Source organism: Pseudophryne corroboree, chromosome 1 (genome assembly GCF_028390025.1).
Source record: "Pseudophryne corroboree isolate aPseCor3 chromosome 1, aPseCor3.hap2, whole genome shotgun sequence".
NCBI classification, from domain to species: Eukaryota; Metazoa; Chordata; class Amphibia; order Anura; family Myobatrachidae; genus Pseudophryne; species Pseudophryne corroboree.
This window is the reverse complement of record NC_086444.1, coordinates 365,131,038-365,153,866: the sequence shown is the minus strand read 5'-3', so window position 1 is coordinate 365,153,866 and position 22,829 is coordinate 365,131,038. Positions and strand designations below refer to the sequence as shown.

General features: G+C 48.9%; 1 protein-coding gene across 1 annotated transcript in view; it reads right to left on the bottom strand.

Moving 5' to 3' along the window:
* The window catches only part of SLC2A11 (solute carrier family 2 member 11), a 251,620-nt gene that overhangs the window by 13,845 nt on the left and 214,946 nt on the right, over positions 1-22,829 (bottom strand). Inside the window, exon 13 of the mRNA XM_063912987.1 lies at positions 9-136. Within this exon, the coding sequence (XP_063769057.1) occupies positions 9-136 (128 nt within the window). The remainder of the gene's footprint in view (positions 1-8; positions 137-22,829) is intronic.

The window sequence follows — 22,829 nt, the reverse complement described above, 5'->3', positions numbered from 1 at the left end:
ACACTCACCACAATGAAAGGAAAAGCCAGACCCGTCACAAAGAGCATAATCCACATGAGGGAGCCATAGATCATGTATGCAGCTGGGCGAGCCATATGGTCATATATCTCAGATGGAATTAAACCAGTAACTCCAGCTATTAGTTTAGAAAAATACATTCAAGTTATTAGTATCCTGAAACCACACAATGAGGGAACAATGTAAACTGTTCCATGGATAACTGTGCAGAAAGCATGATTCTGCCCATCTCATAGAACTTATAGAACGGGTTTGGGGCAATTCACTTTACACTCTTTTCAGTTTAGCATGAATTTCGTGACACCCAGTTGCTATAAGTGCACACTGGGACTTGCTACTGCTCTCCATTATTTACTGTTACATTTTTTATCCCTCTCCTTTGTGAAGTATAGCAAGGAGGTTATTTATATCCACAAGCAAAAGAGTAGACTAAATAATAGAGATTATGATGTCATGTATCAATCTTCGGAGAGAGGTAAAATGGAGAGAGATAAAGTACCAACCAAATAGCTTTAAACCAGGGGTAGCCAACCCTGGTCCTCGAGCGCTACAAACAGTGCATGTTTTCCAGGTCTCCCAACAGAATCACAAGTTAAGTGATTAGCTCCACCTGTTGATCTTTTAAAATGTGACAGTTAGTAATGCTGCACATGTGCACCTGCCAGGTGAACTGGAAAAACGTGAACTGTGTGTAGCTCTCGAGGACCAGGGTTTGCTACCACTGCTTTAAACTGTCATCTTAGAGATTGTGTTTGAAAAATGACAGTTAAAGCTGATTGGTTGGTACTTTGGGCCTAATTCAGATCTGATTGCAGCAACAAATTTGTTATCTAATGGGAAAAACCATACGCACTGCTGGGGGGGGGGCAGATCTAACATGTGCAGAGAGAGTTAGATTTGGGTGGGTTATTTTGTTTGTGTGCAGGGTAAATACTGGCTGCTTTATTTTTACACTGCAATTCTGATTTCAGTTTGAACACACCCCACCCAAATCTAATTCTCTCTGCACATGTTATATCTGCCCCCCCTGCAGTGCACATGGTTTTGCCCATTAGCTAACAAATTTGCTGCTGCGATCAGATCTGAATTAGGCCCTTTATCTCTCGCCAATGCTTGATATGCTTTGGTTGAAGCCTTGTTCGATGCGTGGGCCATGGCCAATTTCTCACAGAACCATAACTCAGAGAGTAAGGGCTAAATTTACTAAGGTCTGTGTTTGCCCACAATATAGCATATATTTGGCCATTTTTGCAAACACAGAAATTTACTAAAGGCAAAACACAGGCGTATTGCATGCAACAGAACTTCAAAACATGGATGAAATCACAAATACGATCAAATACACCATCGCCCAAACTCAGAAGTACTTTCCATTAGAATCAACAGTTCATTTTTCAATGATAAAATTTCATGAACTGTTGTTTCTTATGGAAAGTACGCCTGCATGTTGGTTTTTGTTTCTATTTTTTACACACTGTACACACAGAAGACTTCACAGATCTCACTGATCTGTGAAGGTTTCATGTTCGGGAGTGTTTGGCTGCCGGCACACACAGCAAACACGGCTGCCAATCACGACTGTATACACAATTGGAAAACATGATTCCGGAAAACACAGATTCATAATAAATTCCTGTGTTTTATTTTGAAATATTCACCCGTGTACGAACAATCACTAGTGTGTTTTATCTCGGGCAAAACGCGATTTTTACTAAATGTACTCCTAATAGGTAAGCGCATATACTTTGAAACTGATATGAACAGCTCAACTCAAAGGGGGGGGGGGGGATGTCATAGGGTGTGTGAATCAGAAAATAAGAATTTACTTACCGATAATTCTATTTCTCGGAGTCCGTAGTGGATGCTGGGGTTCCTGAAAGGACCATGGGGAATAGCGGCTCCGCAGGAGACAGGGCACAAAAAGTAAAGCTTTAGGATCAGGTGGTGTGCACAGGCTCCTCCCCCTATGACCCTCCTCCAAGCCTCAGTTAGGTACTGTGCCCGGACGAGCGTACACAATAAGGAAGGATTTATGAATCCCGGGTAAGACTCATACCAGCCACACCAATCACACTGTACAACCTGTGATCTGAACCCAGTTAACAGTATGATAACAGCGGAGCCTCTGAAAAGATGGCTCACAACAATAATAACCCGATTTTTGTAACTATGTACAAGTAATGCAGATAATCCGCACTTGGGATGGGCGCCCAGCATCCACTACGGACTCCGAGAAATAGAATTATCGGTAAGTAAATTCTTATTTTCTCTATCGTCCTAGTGGATGCTGGGGTTCCTGAAAGGACCATGGGGATTATACCAAAGCTCCCAAACGGGCGGGAGAGTGCGGATGACTCTGCAGCACCGAATGAGAGAACTCCAGGTCCTCCTTAGCCAGGGTATCAAATTTGTAGGATTTTACAAACGTGTTTGCCCCTGACTAAATAGCCGCTCGGCAAAGTTGTAAAGCCGAGACCCCTCGGGCAGCCGCCCAAGATGAGCCCACCTTCCTTGTGGAATGGGCATTTACATATTTTGGCTGTGGCAGGCCTGCCACAGAATGTGCAAGCTGAATTGTATTACACATCCAACTAGCAAAAGTCTGCTTAAAAGCAAGAGCACCCAGTTTGTTGGGTGCATACAGGATAACAGCAAGTCAGTTTTCCTGACTCCAGCCGTCCTGGAACCTATATTTTCAGGGCCCTGACCACATCTAGCAACTTGGAGTCCTCCAAGTCCCTAGTAGGCGCAAGACACCACAATAAGCTGGTTCAGGTGAAACACTGACACCACCTTAGGGAGAGAACTGGGGACGAGTCCGCAGCTCTGCCCTGTCCGAATGGACAAACAGATATGGGCTTTTTTGAGAAAAAAAACCCACCAATTTGACACTCGCCTGGTCCAGGCCAGGTCCAAGAGCATGTTCACTTTTCATGTGAGATGCTTCAAATCCACAGATTTGACTGGTTTTAAACCAATGTGTTTTGAGGAATTCCAGAACTAAGTTGAGATCCCACAGTGCCACTGGAGGCACAAAAGGGGGTTGTATATGCAATACTCCCTTGACAAACTTCTGGACTTCAGGAACTGAAGCCACTTCTTTCTGGAAGAAAAATCGACAGGGCCGAAATTTGAACCTTAATGGACCCCAATTTGAGGCCCATAGACACTCCTGTTTGCAAGAAATGCAGGAATCGACCGAGTTGAAATTTCTTCGTGGGGCCTTCCTGGCCTCACACCACGCAACATATTTTCGCCACATGTGGTGATAATGTTGTGCGGTCACCTCCTTTCTGGCTTTGACCAGGGTAGGAATGACCTCTTCCTGAATGCCTTTTCCCTTAGGATCCGGCGTTCCACCGCCATGCCGTCAAACGCAGCTGCGGTAAGTCTTGGAACAGACATGGTACTTGCTGAAACAAGTCCCTTCTTAGCGGCAGAGGCCATAAGTCCTCTGTGAGCATCTCTTGAAGTTCCGGGTACCAAGTCCTTCTTGGCCAATCCGGAGCCATGAGTATAGTTCTTACTCCTCTACGTCTTATAATTCTCAGTACCTTAGGTATGAAAAGCAGAGGATGGAACACATACACCGACTGGTACACCCACGGTGTTACCAGAACGTCCACAGCTATTGCCTGAGGGTCTCTTAACCTGGCGCAATACCTGTCCCGTTTTTTGTTCAGACGGGACGCCATCATGTCCACCTTTGGTAATTCCCAACGGTTTACAATTATGTGGAAAACTTCCCCATGAAGTTCCCACTCTGCCGGGTGGAGGTCGTGCCTACTGAGGAAGTCTGCTTCCCAGTTTCCATTCCCGGAATGAAACACTGCTGACAGTGCTATCACATGATTTTCCGCCCAGCGAAAAGTCCTTGCAGTTTTTGCCACTGCCCTCCTGCTTCTTGTGCCGCCCTGTCTATTTACGTGGGCGACTGCCGTGATGTTTTATCCCACTGGATCAATACCGGCTGACCTTGAAGCAGAGGTCTTGCTAAGCTTAGAGCATTATAAATTTACCCTTAGCTATATTTATGTGGAGAAAAATCTCCAGACTTGATCACACTCCCTGGAAATTTTTTCCTTGTGTGACTGCTCCCCAGCCTCTCGGGCTGGCCTCCGTGGTCACCAACATCCAAAACTGAATGCCGAATCTGCGGCCCTCTAGAAGATGAGCACTCTGTAACCACCACAGGAGAGACACCCTTGTCCTTGGATATAGGGTTATCCGCTGATGCATCTGAAGATGCGATCCGGACCATTTGTCCAGCAGATCCCACTGAAAAGTTCTTGCATGAAATCTGCCGACTGGAATTGCTTCGAAGGAAGTCACCATTTTTTTTTTTACCATGGCCCTTGTGCAATGATGCACTGATTTTAGGAGGTTCCTGACTAGCTCGGATAACTCCCTGGCTTTCTCTTCCGGGAGAAACACCTTTTTCTGGACTGTGTCCAGAATCATCCCTAAGCACAGGAGACTTGTTGTCGGGATCAGCTGCGATTTTGGAATCTTTAGAATCCACCCCTGCTGTTGTAACAGTATCCGAGATAGTGCTACTCCGACCTCCAACTGTTCCCTGGACTTTGCCCTTATCAGGAGATCGTCCAAGTAAGGGATAATTAAGACGCCTTTTCTTCGAAGAAGAACCATCATTTCGGCCATTACCTTGGTAAAGACCCGGGGTGCCGTAGACAATCCAAACGGCAGCGTCTGAAACTGATAGTGACAGTTCTGTACCACGAACCTGAGGTACCCTTAGTGATAAGGGCAAATTTGGGACATGGAGGTAAGCATCCCTGATGTCTCGGGACACCAGATAGTCCCCTTCTTCCCGGTTCGTTATCACTGCTCTGAGTGACTCCATCTTGATTTGAACCTTTGTAAGTGTTCAAATTTTTTTAGATTTAGAATAGGTCTCACCTAGCCTTCTGGCTTCAGTACCACAATATAGTGTGGAATAATACCCCTTTTCTTGTTGTAGGAGGGGTAATTTAATTATCACCTGCTGGGAATACAGCTCGTGAATTTTTTTTTTTTTTTTTTCCCATACTGCCTCCTTGTCGGAGGGAGACCTTGGTAAGCAGCCTTCAGGAGCCTGCGCAGGGGAAACGTCTCGACATTCCAAACTGTACCCCTGGGATACTACTTGTAGGATCCAGGGGTCCTGTACGGTCTCAGCGTCATGCTGAGAGCTTGTCAGAAGGGTTGGAACGCTTCTGTTCCTGGGAATGGGCTGCCTGCTGCAGTCTTCTTCCCTTTCCTCTATCCCTGGGCAGATATGACTCTTATAGGGACGAAAGGACTGAAGCTGAAAAGACGGTGTCTTTTTCTGCAGAGATGTGACTTAGGGTAAAAACGGTGGATTTTCCAGCAGTTGCCGTGGCCACCAGGTCCGATGGACCGACCCCAAATAACTCCTCTTCCTTTATACGGCAATACACCTTTGTGCCGTTTGGAATCTGCATCACCTGACCACTGTCGTGTCCATAAACATCTTCTGGCAGATATGGACATCGCACTTACTCTTGATGCCAGAGTGCAAATATCCCTCTGTGCATCTCGCATATATAGAAATACATCCTTTAAATGCTCTATAGTCAATAAAATACTGTCCCTGTCAAGGGTATCAATATTTTTAGTCAGGGAATCCGACCAAGCCACCCCAGCTCTGCACATCCAGGCTGAGGCGATCGCTGGTCGCAGTATAACACCAGTATGTGTGTATATACTTTTTATGATATTTTTCCAGCCTCCTGTCAGCTGGCTCCTTGAGGACGGCCCTATCTATAGACGGTACCGCCACTTGTTCTGATAAGCGTGTGAGCGCCTTATCCACCCTAAGGGGTGTTTCCCAACGCGCCCTAACTTCTGGCGGGAAAGGGTATACCGCCCATATTTTCTATCGGGGAGAACCCACGCATCATCACACACTTCATTTAATTTATCTGATTCAGGAAAAACTACGGTAGTTTTTTCACATCCCACATAATACCCTCTTTTGTGGTACTTGTAGTATCAGAAATATGTAACACCTCCTTCATTGCCCTTAACGTGTGGCCCTAATAAGGAATACGTTTGTTTATTCACCGTCGACACTGGATTCAGTGTCCCTGTCTGTGTCTGTGTCGACCGACTAAAGTAAACGGGCGTTTTAAAACCCCTGACGGTGTTTTTGAGACGTCTGGACCGGTACTAATTGTTTGTCGGCCGTCTCATGTCGTCAACCGACCTTTGCGAGTGTTGACATTATCACGTAATTCCCTAAATAAGCCATCCATTCCGGTGTCGACTCCCTAGAGAGTGACATCACCATTACAGGCAATTGCTCCGCCTCCTCACCAACATCGTCCTCATACATGTCGACACACACGTACCGACACACAGCACACACACAGGGAATGCTCTGATAGAGGACAGGACCCACTAGCCCTTTGGAGAGACAGAGGGAGAGTTTGCCAGCACACACCAAAAACGCTATAATTATATAGGGACAACCTTATATAAGTGTTTTCCCTTATAGCATCTTTTTTTTTATATTTCTAACGCCAAATTAGTGCCCCCCCTCTCTGTTTTAACCCTGTTTCTGTAGTGCAGTGCAGGGGAGAGCCTGGGAGCCTTCCCTCCAGCCTTTCTGTGAGGGAAAATGGCGCTGTGTGCTGAGGAGATAGGCCCCGCCCCTTTTTCGGCGGCCTCGTCTCCCGCTCTTAACGGATTCTGGCAGGGGTTAAATATCTCCATATAGCCCCCGGAGGCTATATGTGAGGTATTTTTAGCCAAAAAAGGTTTTCATTTGCCTCCCAGGGCGCCCCCCTCCCAGCGCCCTGCACCCTCAGTGACTGCCGTGTGAAGTGTGCTGAGAGGAAAATGGCGCACAGCTGCAGTGCTGTGCGCTACCTTAAGAAGACTGAGGAGTCTTCTGCCGCCGATTCTGGACCTCTTCTCGTTTCAGCATCTGCAAGGGGGCCGGCGGCGAGGCTCCGGTGACCATCCAGGCTGTACCTGTGATCGTCCCTCTGGAGCTAATGTCCAGTAGCCAAGAAGCCAATCCATCCTGCACGCAGGTGAGTTCACTTCTTCTCCCCTAAGTCCCTCGTTGCAGTGATCCTGTTGCCAGCAGGACTCACTGTAAAATAAAAAACCTAAGCTAAACTTTTCTAAGCAGCTCTTTAGGAGAGCCACCTAGATTGCACCCTTCTCGGCCGGGCACAAAAATCTAACTGAGGCTTGGAGGAGGGTCATAGGGGGAGGAGCCAGTGCACACCACCTGATCCTAAAGCTTTACTTTTTGTGCCCTGTCTCCTGCGGAGCCGCTATTCCCCATGGTCCTTTCAGGAACCCCAGCATCCACTAGGACGATAGAGAAAAGGAGAGATTTTGGGAGAATTCTTCTGTTTTTTTAAAGTGTCAATCATTTACATGGCAAAACCAGGTTGATTTTCCCATGTAAATGATTGCCACTTTAAAAAATAAAACAACAGGAAAACTCTCCCAAAATCTCTCACTTTCTGAGTCTCACATCCTATTACATTCCTCCATAGGGTCCAAAAAACAGAACCTAATGTATAATGCATGTGTGTTACTGAAGTCATTGCAGAGCACTTTCAAAGTTTTGATCAAATGAATAGCACAACAAGAACATCAAATCCATCATAAAAAATGTATGCTCATCTATTATAAAATAGTAATAAAGATGCCTGCAATCAACTTGATTTAGAGTTAGGAGCAAACCTGGCTAAATGGTGCAAACTAATTTGCAATGCAAGGGGTGCATAAACTATTATTGGGCGTGCAATGAAAACATTGGTTGCTTTTGCATACAGCAACAATGGGCTGCTTTGCTTTTACCCTGCCCATATGTGTAGAACTGCACACCTACAGATGTGTCCTTATATATCTAGCCTTAATATGGCATGCAGCATGAGATGCCTGGTGCGAGTCATCCGCCAGGTCCCGTGCAACTCTGCTAGCACCAGACATCTTTTTGCCAAAAATTTTTAAACGCAAGTATTAGTTGCAATGCAGTGCGAATTGGACTCATGAGAAGACCGACGATTAATGCGACATACAGTACATTATTGTATATTGTGTGTGACTGAGTCTCGAAATGTTGGCCTCTCTAGCACCCTCCTTGACTGGTTTACCTCATACCTCACTAACCGCTCCTTCTCTGTGTCTGCCTCCGGAACCACCTCACACCCTTCCATCCTTCCTGTTGGTGTCCCTCAAGGTTCTGTCCTAGGCCCCCTTCTGTTCTCCCTGTACACCTCTTCCCTGGGTGCGCTCATTAACTCCTTTGGCCTTCAATATCACCTCTATGCTGATGACACACAACTCTACCTCTCCTCTCCTGATCTGTCCCCCTCTGTCCTCTCTCAGGTCTCCAGCTGCCTCTCTGCCATCTCCTCCTGGATGTCTGAGCGCTCTCTAAAGCTCAACATGGATAAAACTGAACTTATTATCTTTCGCCCAGCCAGAGCAACACCCCCTACAAATATCTCTATCACTGTTGACAACACTATCATCTCCCCCGTTTCCCAACTCCGCTGCCTGGGCGTCACTCTTGACTCCTCCCTCTCCTTTGCACCCTACATCCAAGCTCTGGCGCAATCTTGTCGGTTCCAGCTACGCAACATTGCTCGCATCAGGCCATTCCTCTCCCAGAGTGCAACTAAACTTATCATCCACTCACTGGTCATCTCGCGTCTCGACTACTGCAATGTGCTCCTCACTGGCCTCACTTGCTCCCACATCGCTCCCCTCCAATCTGTCCTCAACTCCGCAGCTAGACTCATCTTCCTCTCCCGCCGCTCCACTTCTGCCACTCCCCTTCGACAAAATCTACACTGGCTCCCATTCCCCTACAGAATCCTCTTCAAACTCCTCACCCTCACATACAAGGCCATCTCTAATTCCACTGCTCCCTACATCTCCAACCTCCTCTCCCTTTATACACCCTCCCGCCCACTACGGTCGGCTGATGACCGTCGCCTCTCCTCTGCCTTGGTCACTGCTTCCCATGCACGAGTTCAGGATTTTGCCCGTGCTGCACCTCTTCAGTGGAATGCGCTCCCCCGCTCCATTAGACTCTGCCCAACCTTGCAAAGCTTCAAACGGGCACTGAAAACCCACCTATTTATCAAAGCGTACCCCTCCAATGCATAACCTAGTCCTTAGGCTGCTCCTCCATCCCCCTGCCCCATGCCTTGGACATCTCTGCTTTGCTCGCATACCACCATCAGGCTTCTACCTGCTTGCTTGCACCTCATGTCATCTGTCTGTTGCCCCTCCCCACTAGATTGTTAGCTCTTCAGAGCAGGGCCCTCTTTTCTCTTGTCTAAGCCCTCTTCTTGACACATTTCACTTAGCGACCATCTTTACTTGCTTTTTCTCGTGCTGGTAAATGGCCCCTCTCTATCTATGGCCGCCAGCCCCAAGTAGTACAATGATTACTCCTTCGCTACTTACATCTAAGCTGTATTATGTTTTGGGAATTGTGGTGCTCTTTGTTACCTGCACTCCATTTTTGTTATTTATTTACTGTTATGCTAAGTTTTGTCTCCCTGTACTGTCCTTTGTACGGCGCTGCGAAACACTTGTGGCGCCCTATAAATAAAATGTAATAATAATAATAATCGGAGGAGACAAAATAACTTGTATTGGGAAAATGCTACAGCTGCTACATTACAGCACTTTGTATAGATGCAGACACTCAGTCGCACACAGATATACAAGTATTGCATATCAAATTAATTCCAGCAGCATCACGTTGTGACTAAGACACATTTTCGGCAAAAAAGACACCTAACGCTAGAAGGGGTATTTGAAGCAACTGCGGCATATCTGTATATGAAACAATTTCTCAACTGCTTTTCAAAATCTGGAAACAATAAGATTTTAAACCTACCGGTAAATCTTTTTCTCCTAGTCCGTAGAGGATGCTGGGGACTCCGTAAGGACCATAGGGTATAGACGGGCTCCGCAGGAGACATGGGCACTATAAAGAACTTTAGAATGGGTGTGCACTGGCTCCTCCCTCTATGCCCCTCCTCCAGACCTCAGTTAGAGAAACTGTGCCCAGAGGAGATGGACACTACGAGGAAATAATTTTGTTAATCTAAGGGCAAGATTCATACCAGCCCACACCATCCACACCGTATAACCTGGAATATACACAACCAGTTAACAGTATGAACAAAACAGTATCAGTTAAAGACTGATCTCAACTGTAACATAACCCTTATGTAAGCAACAACTATATACAAGCCTTGCAGAATTTGTCCGCACTGGGACGGGTGCCCAGCATCCTCTACGGACTAGGAGAAAAAGATTTACCGGTAGGTTTAAAATCTTGTTTTCTCTTACGTCCTAGAGCAGTGGTGGCCAACGCGTGGCTCTAGAGCCACATGCGGCTCTTTCTTTATTCAAATGTGGCTCCCAACACTCAAAGTCACGTGACCACAAGAGATCTGTAAACCGCTGCACTCCAGCCAGACATGCAGCAGCATTACGTAGACTGAGAACTGAGGGAGCCAAATACACACGGGGGAGCTGGCTGGAGTGACACAGGCGGGTGCTGGCTGGAGGGACACAGGCGGGTGCTGGCTGGAGTGACACAGGCGGGTGCTGGCTGGAGTGACACAGGCGGGAGCTGGCTGGAGTGACACAGGCGGGTGCTGGCTGGAGTGACACAGGCGGGTGCTGGCTGGAGGGACACAGGCGGGTGCTGGCTGGAGGGACACATGGGGGAACTGAAGTGTATAATGTGAATCTGGCTTTTCAATATATTTTATGCGGATCTGGCTTTTTCAATTATTTGAGGTAGAAGTGGCATTTTCATTGTATTTTATGTTGGATCTGGCTTTTTCAATGTATTTTATACCAGGGGCGTGGCCTAGCAGGCACAAGGTCACACCCCATTTTTGCAAGTGCGCCTTCGGCTCGAAGTCAGCTCTTTGATGTACCTAACAAGATTTCTTGGCTCTTTGTCTCTGACTGGTTGGCCACCCCTGTCCTAGAGGATGCTGGGGACTCCGTAAGGACCATGGGGATTATACCAAAGCTCCAAAACGGGCGGGAGAGTGCGGATGACTCTGCAGCACCGATTGAGCAAACATGAGGTCCTCATCAGCCAGGGTATCAAACTTGTAGAATTTTGCAAAGGTGTGTGAACCCAACCAAGTTGCCGCTCGGCAAAGCTGTAATGACGAGACGCCTCGGGCAGCCGCCCAAGAAAAGCCCACCTTCCTAGTGGAATGAGCCTTTACCGAATTTGGTAACGGCAATCCAGCCGTAGAATGAGCCTGCTGAATCGTGTTACAGATCCAGCGAGCAATAGTCTGCTTAGAAGCAGGAGCGCCAACCTTGTTGGCTGCATACAGGACAAACAGTGCCTCTGTTTTCCTAACCCGAGCCGTTCTAGCTACATAAATTTTCAACGCCCTGACCACATCAAGGGACTCGGAATCCTCCAAGTCCCGCGTAGCCACAGGCACCACAATAGGTTGGTTCATATGAAAAGAGGAAACCACCTTAGGCAAAAATTGAGGACGAGTCCGCAACTCAGCTCTATCCACATGGAAAATCAGATAGGGGCTTTTATGAGACAAAGCCGCCAACTCAGACACTCGCCTTGCCGATGCCAAGGCCAACAACATGACCACCTTCCAAGTGAGATACTTTAATTCCACAGATTGAAGAGGCTCAAACCAGGGAGACTTAAGGAATCGTAACACCACGTTAAGGTCCCATGGTGCCACTGGAGGCACAAAAGGAGGCTGGATATGCAGCACTCCCTTCACAAAAGTTTGGACTTCTGGGAGAGAAGCCAATTCCTTCTGAAAGAAAATGGAAAGGGACGAAATCTGAACCTTAATGGAGCCTAATTTTAGGCCCATATTCACCCCAGTCTGTAGGAAGTGGAGAAAACGGCCCAGATGGAAATCGTCCGGAGGAGCATTCTTGGTTTCACACCAAGAGACATACTTCCTCCAGATACGGTGATAATGTTTCGCTGTCACCTCCTTCCTAGCCTTTATCAGAGTAGGGATGACCTCGTCCGGAATGCCCTTCCCTGCTAGGATCTGGCGTTCAACCGCCATGCCGTCAAACGCAGCCGCGGTAAGTCTTGGAATAGACAGGGCCCCTGTTGCAACAGGTCCTCTCTGAGAGGAAGCGGCCATGGATCTTCTGTGAGCATTTCCTGCAGATCCGGATACCAGGCCCTTCGAGGCCAATCTGGAACAATGAGAATTGTCTGTACTCCTTTTCGTCTTATGATTCTCAATACTTTTGAGATTAGAGGAAAAGGAGGGAACACATAGACCGACTGTAACACCCACGGTGTCAACACGGCGTCCACTGCTACTGCCTGAGGGTCCCTTGACCTGGCACAATACCTCGGAAGCTTTTTGTTGAGGCGTGATGCCATCATGTCTATTTGAGGAAGTCCCCAAAGCAGTGGCGTGCGGTGAGGACAGTGGCTGGTGAGGCACTACAGGCATAATGTTCGCCAAGTCCCGCTGATGACCCCTACCGCCACCGAGCTCATGCCTGCTACCACCCCCAAGCCGATGCCAGTTACCGATGTCCCTGATGTGGCAGCTTGTGCAGGTGAGGGATCTTTTCACCGTTTCACAGCTCTACAGGACAGAGGATGCAGGGAGAGAACAGAGGGGTCAGGAGACAGGACTGACAGAGACAGATCAGAGGTAATGGCAGGACAGAACAGGGAGGTCAGAAGACAGGAGTGACAGGGACAGGACAGGGGTAACAGCACCAGGACAGTGGGAACAGGGACAAGACAGTGAAGACAGGACAGAGGTAATAGCACCAGAACAGTGGGGACAGGGACAGGACAGAGGCGATAGTGCCAGGACAGAGAGGACAGGACAGAACAGAGCAGTCAGTACACAGGAGTGACAGGGAAAGTACAAAGGTGATAGCTCTATTACAGAGGGGACAGGGACAGGACAGGACAGAGGTCATAGGACCAGGAAAGAGGTGAGAGGACAGAATGGAGGAGTCAGTAGACAGGAGTGACAGGGAAAATACAAAGGTGATAGCACCATTACAGAGAGAATGGTCAGGACAGTGGGAACAGAGACAGGACAGTGAGGACAGGACAGAGGAGTCAGGAGATGGGACATGATTGAGATACTGTATATATAGCAAATGTGGAGAGATAAAGCTGTGTGCAATCACTTGAAGGTGGAATACTCTATTTAAATATTTAACTACTGTAATTCAGAATGTCCACTAGTAATTATGTCTATCCTTCTCACAATATGAACTGTTGGGTAGATAAGGCGATATGGTTGACTAAAGGTGTGTACACACAGTGAGATTTTTTCTTACGATTCTGACTATATAGTCAAAATCGTAAGAAAAGTTAGTGCAGATCGTAAGGGGAAAGTCACCTTGCGATCCCGATTCGATAACGATGCGCGGTCAGCATCGCAATAATAGATAGACTGTGCAGGCAAGTCAATTTTGACTATCTCTATAGAAGAGATATTAAAAATTGACACTTGGCTAAAATCGCACATAGTCAGTATCGCAAGCACATAATGAGTGTGCTTGCGATACTGACTATGTGCCGACCTGGCCCCTGTCACATAGTGAGAATCGGGCATAGCCCGAATCTCACCGTGTGTATGGGCCATTACTTGTGAAAGACAGACAGAAGATGACAGGGGACGGCAGAAAAAGAGACAAAGACAATGTAGCATTGAAAAGCCCTGTTTTGCGTTAAACAGGGCTTTTCTCTGCCTAGTGCAATTCACAGAGCGGGTTACCGTGAAGAAATCTGACTTCTCCAGCGGTACCCCCGCTCTGTGCCTGAATCGCATCACCATACCTTTGTATGGTGAGTGCGATTCATGAAGGTGCAGAAAGCTCCGCTTTCCGCTTCTCCATGGAGTTCAGGTTCGCCATCTCAGGACGACGTAACCTGAACTGGAGTGCGGAGACGGCAGGGAAGCTCAATGCTTCCCTGATCGCTGCTCGGCACCTAGCGCTGGCTCCGCCCCCCGACCTCCCAGCAACCACTGCGGCCTGCCGGGAGGTCAACACCATGCGCATGCGCAAAGGGACCCGCCGCTGGACTCCGCGCATCGCAGGGAAGGACCCGCCGCTGGAGATGACCTCACCGCAGGAGGCCCAGATACCGCAGCGCATCGTCGGAAGGGTGAGTATACATGAATTGCTACTTATTACAGCTATACATCGCATCGAATCGACGCGATGTATAGTGATAAGTAGCAATTCTGATTTAGTTTTCTACATGAATAGACCCCAAAGAGGAAAGAGACAGACAGGCAAACAAACAAACAAACAGACAGAGGATGTGAGATGATGGTGGAAAGAGTCAACCAGCAGATAGAGGATGTGAGAGGACAGAGGAAAGAGACAGACTGGCAGACAGGAGGATGTGAGAGGATGGTGGAAAGACACACAGAGGAAAAAGACAGACAGACAGAGTATGGAGAGGATGGTGGAAAGAGACATACAGAGGAAAGTGGCAGACAGAGGATGTGAGAGGATGGCGAAAGAGAGACACAAAGGAAAGAGACAGACAGGCAGAGGATGTGAGAGGATGGTGGAAAGAGACACACAGAGGAAAGTGACAGACAGGCAGACAGTGGATGTGATAGGATGGTGGGAAGTCAGACAGAGGAAAGAGACAGGTAGAATGAAGAGGCAGGTGGCAGAGAGTAACAGAGAGATAGATAGACAGCAGAGAGACAAACAGAATGAGGGGACAGTCAGAAGAACGATACAGAGGGAGGAAATCACATATCAGCCCCTCTCCCCTGAAACCATTACCTCGCTATGTCTGCCCATATACTGTATGATGACACATCAGGCTGCTCCTCACTGGCACACCTCTACACCTGCCACATGGGAGCTATTGCACAGCCAGGAAGGATCAGGAAGTGGAAGTTGGAACACAGCATCCTGCTCTGCAGAGGAATGGGGGCAGGTGCTGTAACGTTGCTGCACAGGGGGAGGGGAGGGGCCTCGGAGACAGACCAAAAACATAGTGTCACTCTCACAGCACAGGGGAGGGTAGGGGGCTGCAATTGGCCTCACAATGTCTAGTTAAAATATAAAACGTATGGGGAGAGACTTATGAGCATCTGTGCAGCCTTCCCCTGTATCTGAGTCACTTACCCGCCTTCCTGTTACAGGCTGTTGCTGCTGGAGTTCCGTGGGGGAGCTGCTGCCCGCAGCCGTTTTACTGTGGCCAGTGACTAAAGAAGGACCAGTAACCACTACCCTGATCAGAGCACCGATCGCGGTAGTGGCCGTCTGGTCCTGCGCACAGTGTTAACCGGACCAGCAGAAGGGGGGCATGCAGACATGCGGAGGAGGGGGGGTTGCAGACATACCCCCTTTTCACAGAGAACCTTCCTTTCTCATGCTGCCACAGCGATCCCTCTCCTTGTAAGAGCGTCCTCTCACCCGCGGGGCTCCCAGCAGCTGTAGAGCTTTCCCTCTATCACAGAGTCCGAACATGGATTTATGATTCTCCCCTTCACTCTTGGCTCACCTGGACCCCACTGTACAGAGAGGATCTGGGTAGGGTGCGCGGTGCGGGAACACGGCACTTCCAGGAGTAATGATGGGGCCGGCCAGCCCTGCCCACTGTCCAATCGCAGCGGCCTCAGGGACAGGGGTGTGCTTTCATATGAGCTAAAAGCACGCCCCTGTCAAAGCGGCACTTCTGTAAGGTGCCGCTTCTGCTGTTTTTTTTAACGGGCTTTCACTGCCCAACGCTGCCCACTGCTTGGCCCCGCCCCCCTCTTCCGGCCCTTTCACACTGGCAGCGGGAGGCACCGAGAGCGGTGCCTCCAACACACATTTAAAACATTGTTTTACCAGGTAAAACTTATTAAAATAATATCAAGGCTAAAGCAGAGACTTATGACACAGAATATGTGTCATAAGTATCTTCTAGGTATTATTTTAATAATTAATGACAGGGGAGGCACTGCCTCCCCTGCCTGCACGTCCCTGCCCCAAAGACTTGCTATTTCTGCAAAGACTTCTTGATGAAGACCCCACTCTCCTGGATGGAGATCGTGTCTGCTGAGGAAGTCTGCTTCCCAGTTGTCCACTCCCGGAATGAATACCGCTGATAGAGCGCTTACGTGATTTTCCGCCCAGTGCAGAATCCTGGAGGCTTCCGCCATTGCCACTCTGCTCCTTGTCCCGCCTTGGCGGTTTACATGAGCCACGGCTGTGACGTTGTCTGATTGAATCAGAACTGGTAGGTCGCGAAGAAGATTCTCCGCTTGACGGAGACCGTTGTATATGGCCCTCAATTCCAGTACGTTGATGTGTAGACAAGCCTCCTGGCTTGACCACAGTCCCTGGAAGTTTCTTCCCAATGTGACTGCTCCCCATCCTTGGAGGCTCGCGTCCATGGTCACCAGAACCCAGTCCCGAATGCCGAATCTGCGACCCTGTAGAAGGTGAGTACTCTGCAGCCACCACAAGGGAGATACCCTGGCCCTGGGGGACAGGCTGATCTTCTGATGAATATGTAGATGGGACCCGGACCACTTGTCCAGAAGGTCCCACTGAAAAGTCCTCGCATGGAACCTGCCGAAGGGAATGGCCTCGTAAGACGCCACCATCTTTCCCAGAACTCGAGTGCATTGATGGACCGACACCCTTTTCTGCTTCAACAGGTCCCTGACCAAGCTCTGGAGTACCTGGGCCTTTTCCATCGGGAGAAAAACCCTTTTTTGTTCCGTGTCCAGAATCATGCCTAAGAAAAGCAATCGGGTCGTTGGAACCAACTGTGACTTTGGTAGATTGAGAATCCAGCCGTGCTGCTGCAACACCCTCAGGGAGAGTGACACGTTGTTCTGCAACTGTTCTCTCGATCTCGCTTTTATCAGGAGATCGTCCAAGTACGGGATAATTGTGACTCCCTGCTTGCGCAAGAGCACCATCATTTTCGCCATTACCTTGGTGAAAATCCTCGGGGCCGTGGAAAGTCCAAACGGCAACGTCTGGAATTGGTAATGGCAATCCTGCACAGCAAACCTCAGGAACGCCTGATGAGGAGGATATATGGAGACATGAAGGTATGCATCCTTTATGCCCAGAGACACCATATAATCCCCCCCTTAAAGGATAGTGATGACCGCTCTGAGCGATTCCATCTTGAATTTGAACCTGTTCAAGTATAGGTTTAAGGATTTTAAATTCAGAATGGGTCTGACCGAACCGTACGGTTTCGGGACCACAAACAGGGCTGAGTAGTACCCCGTCCCCTGTTGAAGCAGGGGAACTTTGACCACAACTTGTTGAAGACACAGTTTTTGAATTGCACTTAAAACTACCTCCCTTTCTGGGGAAGAAGCTGGTAGGGCCGATTTGAAAAACCGGGGAGGAGGCACATCTTCGAATTCCAGCTTGTAACCCTGGGAAACAATTTCTATTGCCCAGAGATCCACCTGTGATTGAACCCAGACGTGGCTGAAAAGTCAAAGACGTGCCCCCACTGGGGCGGACTCCCTCAGCGGAGCCCCAGCGTCATGCGGTGGATTTAGTAGAAGCCGGGGAGGACTTCTGCTCCTGGGAACTAGCTGTAGCTGGCAGCTTTTTCCCTCTGCCCTTACCTCTGGCGAGAAAGGAAGATCCCCGTCCTCTTTTGGATTTATGCGACCGAAAGGACTGCATCTGAGACCTTCCCCAAATAAGTCCTCACCCTTGTAAGGTAAAACCCCCATATGCCTCTTTGAGTCAGCATCACCCGTCCATTGGCGGGTCCACAGGGCTCGCCTAGCAGAAATCGCCATGGCGTTGGCTCTGGAACCCAGTAGGCCACCGTCTCTCTGAGCATCTCTCATATATAGGACAGCATCCTTTATATGACCCAAGGTCAGTAAAATGGTATCTTTTTCCAGGGTATCAATGTCAGCAGACAAGGTATCTGCCCACGCTGCTACAGCGCTACAAACCCAAGCCGACACTATCGCCGGTCTGAGCAAGGTACCAGTATGTGTATAAATTGACTTCAAGGTAGTCTCCTGCCTGCGATCAGCAGGATCCTTGAGTGCTGCGGTATCTTGCGATGGCAGCGCCACCTTTTTGGATAAGCGCGTTAACGCCTTGTCCACCCTGGGTGAGGATTCCCACTGTATCCTGTCCTTAGCCGGGAAAGGATACACCATAAGAATCCTTTTGGGAATCTGCAGTTTCTTGTCTGGAGTTTCCCAAGCCCTTTCAAACAACTCATTTAACTCATGGGAAGGGGGGAAAGTAACCTCCGGTTTCTTTTCTTTAAACATGTGGACCCTCGTGTCAGGTACAGAGGGGTCATCCGAGATATGCAACACATCTTTTATTGCAATAATCATATAATGAATACTTTTTGCCAACTTTGGCTGCAACCTCGCATCATCGTAGTCGACACTGGAGTCAGAGTCCGTGTCGGTATCAGTGTCTGCTATTTGGGATAGTGGGCGTTTCTGAGACCCAGAAGGGCCCTGTGACATAGTAAAAGGCAAAGATGGACTCCCTGCATTATCCCTGGACTCCGCTTTGTCCAACCTTTTATGTAATAAATTCACATTTGCATTTAAAACATTCCACATATCCAACCAATCAGGTGTCGGCATTGCCGACGGAGACACCACACTCATTTGCTCCACCTCCTCCCTAGAAGAGCCTTCCGCTTCAGACATGCCGACACACGCGTACCGACACCCCCACACACACAGGGAAATATCCAATCTGGAGACAGTCCCCCAATAAGGCCCTTTGGAGAGACAGAGAGAGAGTATGCCAGCACACACCCAGCGCCAATGACCCTGGAAAACAATTTCCCAGACACACAGCGCTTTAATATTATTCAATATAACTTCACTGCAAAATTAAGTGCCCCCCCCTCTTTTTAAGCCCTCTGTCACCGTGTTCAGCAGGGGAGAGTCCGGGGAGCCAGCTTCTCTGCAGTGTGCTGTGAAGAAAATGGCGCTGGTCAGTGCTGTGGAATCAAGCTCCGCCCCCTCAGCGGCGGGCTTCGGTCCCGCTCAAAAATACAATACTGGCGGGGGATTTGTATATATATTGCCTCCGCAGTCCATATATACTAAAATGCCAGCCTAGAGGTTTTATATTGCTGCCCAGGGCGCCCCCCCTGCGCCCTGCACCCATCCGTGCCTCAGTGTGTGTTGTGTGTGGGAGCAATGGCGCGCAGCGTTACCGCTGCGCGTTACCGCTGCGCGTTACCTCAGTGAAGATCAGAAGTCTTCTGCCGCCTGTGATGTCTTCTCTCTTCTAATACTCACGCGGCTTCTATCTTCCGGCTCTGCAAGGAGGACGGCGGCGCGGCTTTGGGACAAACGGCGAGGGTGAGACCTGCGTTCCGATCCCTCTGGAGCTAATGGTGTCCAGTAGCCTAAGAAGCAGAGCCTATCACTTAAGTAGGTCTGCTTCTCTCTCCTCAGTCCCACGATGCAGGGAGCCTGTTGCCAGCAGGGCTCCCTGAAAATAAAAAACCTAACAAAATTCTTTTAATCAGAGAAACTCAGGAGAGCTCCCCTGTAGTGCACCCAATCTCCTCTGGGCACAGGATCTAACTGAGGTCTGGAGGAGGGGCATAGAGGGAGGAGCCAGTGCACACCCATTCTAAAGTTCTTTATAGTGCCCATGTCTCCTGCGGAGCCCGTCTATACCCCATGGTCCTTACGGAGTCCCCAGCATCCTCTAGGACGTAACAGAAAAAAGGGATGGAAGTAATTCCTGTGAAACCTGAACATATTTTATATTTCTGCTAAATCGAACCGTATTATATTCACCCCAAAATAGGTGAACTGGTCAGGATAAGGTGTAAGACTGTCGCACAAAAACTGTAAAGACCTGACTGTGACAAACCATGGTTACAGGAATTCAAGATGAAAAATAAGAATTTACTTACCGATAATTCTATTTCTCGTAGTCCGTAGTGGATGCTGGGGACTCCGTAAGGACCATGGGGAATAGCGGCTCCGCAGGAGACTGGGCACAAAAGTAAAGCTTTAGAACTACCTGGTGTGCACTGGCTCCTCCCCCTATGACCCTCCTCCAAGCCTCAGTTAGGATACTGTGCCCGGACGAGCGTACACAATAAGGAAGGATTTTGAATCCCGGGTAAGACTCATACCAGCCACACCAATCACACCGTATAACTCGTGATCTAAACCCAGTTAACAGCATGATAACAGAGGAGCCTCTAGAAAAGATGGCTCACTACAGCAATAACCCGATTTTTTGGTAACAATAACTATGTACCAGTATTGCAGACAATCCGCACTTGGGATGGGCGCCCAGCATCCACTACGGACTACGAGAAATAGAATTATCGGTAAGTAAATTCTTATTTTCTCTAACGTCCTAAGTGGATGCTGGGGACTCCGTAAGGACCATGGGGATTATACCAAAGCTCCCAAACGGGCGGGAGAGTGCGGATGACTCTGCAGCACCAAATGAGAGAACTCCAGGTCCTCCTCAGCCAGGGAATCAATTTTGTAGAATTTTACAAACGTATTTGCTCCTGACCAAGTAGCTGCTCGGCAAAGTTGTAAAGCCGAGACCCCTCGGGCAGCCGCCCAAGATGAGCCCACCTTCCTTGTGGAGTGGGCATTTACAGATTTTTGGCTGTGGCAGGCCTGCCACAGAATGTGCAAGCTGAATTGTACTACAAATCCAACGAGCAATAGTCTGCTTAGAAGCAGGAGCACCCAGCTTGTTGGGTGTATATAGGATAAACAGCGAGTCAGATTTTCTGACTCCAGCCGTCCTGGAAACATATATTTTCAGGGCCCTGACAACGTCTAGCTACTTGGAGTCCTCCAAGTCCCTAGTAGCCGCAGGCACCACAATAGGTTGGTTCAGGTGAAACGCTGAAACCACCTTAGGGAGAAACTGAGGACGAGTCCTCAATTCCGCCCTGTCCGAATGGAAAATCAGATAAGGGCTTTTACAGGATAAAGCCGCCAATTCTGACACGCGCCTGGCCCAGGCCAGGGCCAACAGCATGACCACTTTCCATGTGAGATATTTTAACTCCACAGATTTAAGTGGTTCAAACCAATGTGACTTTTGGAACCCAAAAACTACATTGAGATCCCAAAGTGCCACTGGAGGCACAAAAGGAGGCTGTATATGCAGTACCCCTTTTACAAACTTCTGAACTTCAGGGACTGAAGCTAGTTCTTTTTGGAAGAAAATTGACAGGGCCGAAATTTGAACCTTAATGGACCCCAATTTCAGGCCCATAGACACTCCTGTTTGCAGGAAATGTAGGAATCGACCCAGTTGAATTTCCTCCGTCGGGCCTTACTGGCATCGCACCACGCAACATATTTTCGCCAAATGCGGTGATAATGTTTTTCGGTTACATCCTTCCTGGCTTTGATCAGGATAGGGATGACTTCATCCGGAATGCCTTTTTTCCTTCAGGATCCGGCGTTCAACCGCCATGCCGTCAAACGCAGCCGCGGTAAGTCTTGGAACAGACAGGGTCCTTGCTGGAGCAGGTCCCTTCTTAGAGGTAGAGGCCACGGATCCTCCGTGAGCATCTCTTGAAGTTCCGGTTACCAAGTCCTTCTTGGCCAATCCGGAGCCACGAATATAGTGCTTACTCCTCTCCATCTTATCAATCTCAGTACCTTGGGTATGAGAGGCAGAGGAGGGAACACATACACTGACTGGTACACCCACGGTGTTACCAGAGCGTCTACAGCTATTGCCTGAGGGTCCCTGGACCTGGCGCAATACCTGTCGAGTTTTTCCCAACGGTTTATAATCATGTGGAAGACTTCTGGGTGAAGTCTCCACTCTCCCGGGTGGAGGTCGTGTCTGCTGAGGAAGTCTGCTTCCCAGTTGTCCACTCCCGGAATGAATACTGCTGACAGTGCTATCACATGATTTTCCGCCCAGCGAAGAATCCTTGCAGCTTCTGCCATTGCCCTCCTGCTTCTTGTGCCACCCTGTCTGTTTACGTGGATGACTGCCGTGATGTTGTCCGACTGGATCAACACCGGCTGACCTTGAAGCAGAGGTCTTGCTAAGCTTAGAGCATTGTAAATGGCCCTTAGCTTCAGGATATTTATGTGAAGTGATGTCTCCAGGCTTGACCATAAGCCCTGGAAATTCCTTCCCTGTGTGACTGCTCCCCAGCCTCGCAGGCTGGCATCCGTGGTCACCAGGACCCAGTCCTGAATGCCGAATCTGCGGCCCTCTAGAAGATGAGCACTCTGCAACCACCACAGGAGGGACACCCTTGTCCTTGGTGACAGGGTTATCCGCTGATGCATCTGAAGATGCGACCCGGACCATTTGTCCAGCAGGTCCCACTGGAAAGTTCTTGCGTGGAATCTGCCGAATGGGATTGCTTCGTAGGAAGCCACCATTTTACCCAGAACCCTTGTGCATTGATGCACTGAGAGTTGGCTCGGTTTTAGGAGGTTCCTGACTAGCTCGGATAACTCCCTGGCTTTCTCCTCCGGGAGAAACACCTTTTTCTGGACTGTGTCCAGGATCATCCCTAGGAACAGAAGACGAGTTGTCGGAACCAGCTGCGATTTTGGAATATTGAGAATCCAATCGTGCTGCCGCAAAACTACCTGAGATAGTGCTACACCGACCTCCAACTGTTCCCTGGATCTTACCCTTATCAGGGAATCATCCAAGTAAGGGATAACTAAAATTCCCTTCCTTCGAAGGAATATCATCATTTCGGCCATTACCTTGGTAAAGACCCGGGGTGCCGTGGACCATCCATACGGCAGCGTCTGAACTGATAGTGACAGTTC